The sequence below is a fragment of the Rhipicephalus sanguineus genome, chromosome 8 (genome assembly GCF_013339695.2).
Source record: "Rhipicephalus sanguineus isolate Rsan-2018 chromosome 8, BIME_Rsan_1.4, whole genome shotgun sequence".
In the NCBI taxonomy this organism is placed as follows: domain Eukaryota; kingdom Metazoa; phylum Arthropoda; class Arachnida; order Ixodida; family Ixodidae; genus Rhipicephalus; species Rhipicephalus sanguineus.
Genome location: NC_051183.1, coordinates 13,313,496 through 13,315,257, shown reverse-complemented (window position 1 = coordinate 13,315,257; position 1,762 = coordinate 13,313,496). Strand labels below are relative to the sequence as shown.

The following is a 1,762-nucleotide window of genomic DNA, read 5'->3' as shown; positions in this document are numbered from 1 at the left end:
CAGTCAATCGCCACTGACATCAGTTTCAATATGGCAGCGCCCACAGCGACGCAAGTCGTGTATCGGAGCTCCGTCAGCTGAATTTTCGGTTGTTTGGGATGTGAGGTGAAGAAGTTCTTGCCGGAAGTGGCCGATCATTATTGGGTAATGTATTTTCTATGCTTTAAAGGTCTTAACACGCGCAGTCTGTTTAGCTGCGACCCTAACTTCACGTTTGTTGCTAGCGGCAGCCGGCTAGCGACCCGTGCTTTGCTTTGGCATGATAACATTACCGACCACTTTTGAACGAGGGCTGCCTATTTTTCGTGCGGCAATCCGTGTAATGTTCGGGTCACGGTCACTGGCAAGCTGTAGCACACGAGGAGCGCGCGATGCACAACGGCAGCACAGACATGATGCGACATATGTTAGCTAGTGTGAGATTGCTACGTGTGGCGGACGGGTGTGAGCGTTGTGCTGTTGAAAAATAATAATTTATCCGAAAATCTGATTACCCTAACCTTTTGGCCGTTACAGCGAACGGCTGTTCGTCGTCTAAAGGACTTGAAATTGCCACTGCCACATCGTACGTCTCTGTCGATGCACTTGTGGTGATTCTCGATTGATGTTGTGGCATGTTGATATCCGCGTATGTCAGTTAAAACAGTGTTTCTAGCTATTGATTTCATATGCTGACGTTACGTTCTTCGCCTGGTTGCATGTGGCTCTGTATGTAGCGGCCTGTTTTGCACTACAGATTAGTTTGCCTATGCTGCTCTCTGTGGTAGTGTGTGCGCATTAATGCCAATAACTGAAAGCTGGTCTAATTATTCTGTTGTTTCCAAGGAGGACACGCTGTCAGTGGCAAATGGAAGGAGCCGAAGCAGCAAGCGAACGGCCCGCCACCACATGGAGGCCCAGATTCGACCCGGACGAGTATCAGATGCGAAAACGCAAGACATCGAAGAGCCAACTGCCGCGCCGGGAGAATGACGTTTACGTCAACATGTCGACTAATTTCAAAGGACAGTTGGAGCGCTGCCGCAAGCTGATTGACAGCGGAAAGACCGAAGTGTTTGTACATGCCATGGGCGCGGCCGTGGGCCGAGCTATCAACTTGGCGTTGCAAGTGGAGAGCAACTACCAAGGACTCCTCGAAATAGACGTTCGCACGTCCACGGTTGGCGTCGTCGATGACTTGGAGCCGCTCGCTGACGACCTGGAGCCTACGACACAGTCGCGGCAGACGTCCGCTGTTCACATTAGACTGTTCATGCCGAATGCACAGAAGCAAGAATAGATTTTGTTTTGGCGTGTGGAGACGAAATTTGAAAACATAAACCACTGGGGCCCATTACCCAGAATTGTTCATCTGTTTGTTTTGTTGATTAATTGCCTTCATTGGTTATTCTGCTTTGTTGTTACTGTGTCTTATGTAGAAGTTAGAAACATACGTGTGCTGTGTTTAGTCTCTAAGTGAAACGACGGGTTTCCTTTGACGTAAAATAACGTTTACGAAAATAAAAATTCATTGCGCACGACACTGGCAAAAAACTGAGAGGTACTAAAAAAAAAAAAAAAAAACAGAGAGAGAGACAAAGTTTTCGAGAGAGAAATAGGTCCTCGGTTTCTGTCAGTGTATTTGATTACGTAAAGCATCATCATCAGGAATAGAGCGTGCAGCACTATTCCTTGCACGATCTTGGTTATTTAATTATTTTAAATGCTATTTTCTTTGATGGCTACACTGATCGTCTGAGAACAAGGAGCCAGATTAAAGGAA

The 1,762-nt window shown here is 46.9% G+C and overlaps 1 protein-coding gene across 1 annotated transcript; it reads left to right on the top strand.

The window, feature by feature from the left end:
* Positions 1–847: 847 nt before the first annotated feature.
* Positions 848–1,279, top strand: LOC119401401 (ribonuclease P protein subunit p20). Its single transcript, XM_037668178.2, has one exon. It carries the CDS (start codon positions 848–850, stop codon positions 1,277–1,279), a length of 432 nt encoding a protein of 143 aa, XP_037524106.1.
* The last annotated feature ends 483 nt before the right edge of the window (positions 1,280–1,762 follow it).